Genomic DNA, 3,044 nt, shown 5'->3' with positions numbered 1-3,044 from the left:
TTATTTCTTCCATCGGTTGTTCTCATAGTCCCACTTGGCCGAGAAGCCCTCGATCGGGTTGATCCTCATGTCCAGCATTCTCTGCAGCTCCTTTTCTTTATACTCTTTCTCGAAGGTGTGAGGGACGGGCCCATACACAAACGTTCTCTGCCATAACACGATCAGACCGACCAGGCCAATGGAGGACAGCATGCCTGCGATCACCGTCTTCCACTCTCCGGATCCTCGGTTCATTTCGGCGAAGCTTTGCTTGAAGCTGATGCCGTACAATGCCATTTTCTCCTCGTTAGAGAGCGTTGCCCATGACCCTTTCTCTTTCTCCTTCAGGGACCTCTGCTCTGGACTCAGTTCCTGGACATAGCGAATGTCGGGGAGGGGGTTCTCCCGTCTGTCATAGTAGGCTGGGAGAGTGTGGCCTTCTATTTTACCAACGCCACCGTGTCCCCCGTGTACGCAGACGGATGTGGAGATGGCACGGCGGCCAATACCGCCAAATGCTCTGATGGCCAACATTTCTTTGTTTCGCTTGACTCTCAAACACGTGCGTAAAGAAAGCTTCACAACAAGGACGTCTTACACCGCGATACTGTAATTCCTCTAAAAACCCTTGGTATGTATTGGTGTTCTGATCTTTCACTGGGACCGCAGTCGCTTATAACCTTTCCAATAGTGACACAATTGTCATCATGATGAGTCAGCCATGCCCAAATATGGAATTCCAGATCAGACATGCCCAAATGAAGACCATGAAGCGAGAAATGCCTCGAAGTGTTCAGAAAGAATAGCTAGAGGCAGCCATAGCAACAGAGAGACACTTGTTCAGAAGGGCGTTTGGCAGCTATTTTTTTATGTTGTTGTAAAGTCCACAAGTATGTTGTCCTTGAGTCTCTTGAAAGGTAGAAGTTATTAATAGCAACGGTATCAGTCAGACATTTTGGGTAACAGTGGTGACTTGATATTGACATGATGCAGTGAATGCCTTTTTATAGTTTTGAATTAAAGCGATTGTCCTAGCTCATATCAATTTAGAATTTCGACATTTAGCAGACACTCAGAGAGAGAGAGAGACTGGGGGAGAGAGTAAAGACAAAAACATTAAGTTGGCAATAGTATAGGTAAAAGGTAAAACCATTTTCAGTAGCAATGGGAAAAGAGCAAAATAGGGGGGAAATAGTGTCAGTAAGGTATATATGCATATAAGCTCAAGGCACCGAGTGCCGCGCTATGAGCTTGTATATGTATATCTGCTGTTTTCGATTAGCCGCAGAGATCTAAAATGACAGAGATGCGTTCCCGGATTGAATGGGCCAATCCCCTTCCCATGAAACTTAATCTTACATCTTTATTTTTCTGTGGTGTGATAATATAATAGTTTTAATATTGTCCCTTGCATCCTCCATGCAGCTATACACATTCTCGAAGTTCAGAAAAGAGAAGAGAGCTCGTTACATACACAACCTGTGTCTGCACATTCACACTGGCATTTATTTCACATGGTTCAACATGATCACTACTGTATGCTTTAAACCAAAAGAGGCCATGAATGGGTTGCTGAACTTTATTAGAAATCATTTCAAACACAAAAATAGCCTGCTACCAGACATTCAAGTCAAAGGTTTAAACTCTTTACGTGTTTCCAAACACTAGCATACAATGTTATCACTTTCACAAACATATTGATTCACAATAAAAAGGTGGTGTAAGCAATAGTTCTACTTTTGTAAAATCTATGTCACTAACAGCACCTTTACTTTACTAGAGGTTCGGGCCTCACTGATATGAAAAATATAAAAGAAAAACAGTTCCATTCACAAATATTTGGAGACCCCGCCTGTAGTACTCTGATATCCAACTGATATGCCCATATATGGATATCTCTATATCTGTCCTTGTCCCCATATATGAAGCTGACTGATTTGCGCCTGATGCCATGACACATTGGGGATTAAACAACACACTCCATATTTGGGCGTACAGTCGCTGCGTTGAGAACTCCTTATATGGTAATAGCTGAGTCATGGTGACATAAGCGTGACGACACCAGTCCTCCCTTAATCCATTAAGACAGGGAACGCACCGAGTGCCGCGCTATGAACTTGTACATCTGCTATTTTTGAATAGCCAAAGAAATGCAAAAATGACACAGATGCGTTCCCGGTCTTAAAGGGTTAAGCCAATTTTAACATACATAGGGTTTGGTCTATAGAGTACCTATGGGAAAACCAGTCTCCCTGGATCACGTACATTTCTTCCCATTCAAAAACCCCCTACCCACCCAAAAATAAAATCACACAATTCAATCAATATCCTCACTGAAGCATATCACGCCCCATCAAAAGATGGATATAGTATTGAAATAAAATTCTGAGATTTGTCAGTTTGTGTCCTTTAGTTTGTTTGATTTAACAAGTGAGAACAGATAACACTACTCTTCAACAGAGAGAGAAAATACCATGGTCCCCCAAACAGAAAAATATCACAATAATAATACAGAAATGCACAGCATTGACTGGTTAACCACCAGATCATAGATTTGACCTGATCTGACATCATAACGCAATGTTGTAACCTTAATGACTGAGGATTCTCAGTGATCACAGCTGCTATGGATTCACGGTGGGTTCCTTTGTCATCACTAAAATAAAACTGATGCGGTGCTGATATTGTGCATGCTGGCACCCTGGAAACACTGGTACACCACTGGGTCTGAAAAACTCCTTGAGGATGTTCCAAATGGCCTCTAATGGGTGTGTAACTCTGAGAGTGTACAAATGGAACCAAATGGTTCCATTTGTACACTCTCAGAGTTATGGGGGTCCTTGAAATTGAAGCGTTTGAGAACCACTGTGCTACACTAAATGGAACAGAGCCTTCATTAGAATCATTGGTAATACCAGTGAAGGAAGTAAGGAAGAGGCCCAATTTCTTTCCAATATGGCTGATGTGCATAGAGCCTATTACCTACTGAAGGATGATGGTTGTGCAAGGAGGCTTGGCGCCCCCTAGAGGAGTCCTCTGTCATCTTCCCCTCAGCAGTAGCACCC

At 42.8% G+C, this 3,044-nt stretch overlaps 1 protein-coding gene across 1 annotated transcript; it reads right to left on the bottom strand.

The window, feature by feature from the left end:
• LOC311037483 (cytochrome c oxidase subunit 4 isoform 1, mitochondrial-like) lies at positions 1-513 on the bottom strand (the record flags this gene model as incomplete). Its single annotated transcript, XM_084046658.1, has 1 exon — positions 1-513. The coding sequence occupies one exon, from the start codon at positions 511-513 to the stop codon at positions 1-3; it is 513 nt and encodes a 170-aa protein (XP_083902784.1).
• Between the last annotated feature and the right edge of the window lie 2,531 nt (positions 514-3,044).

The sequence above is a fragment of the Gymnoscopelus microlampas genome (genome assembly GCF_963454915.1).
Source record: "Gymnoscopelus microlampas genome assembly, chromosome: 21".
Lineage (NCBI taxonomy): Eukaryota > Metazoa > Chordata > Actinopteri > Myctophiformes > Myctophidae > Gymnoscopelus > Gymnoscopelus microlampas.
The sequence above is the reverse complement of the archived record's forward strand: the minus strand, read 5'-3'. Positions and strand labels throughout refer to the sequence as shown.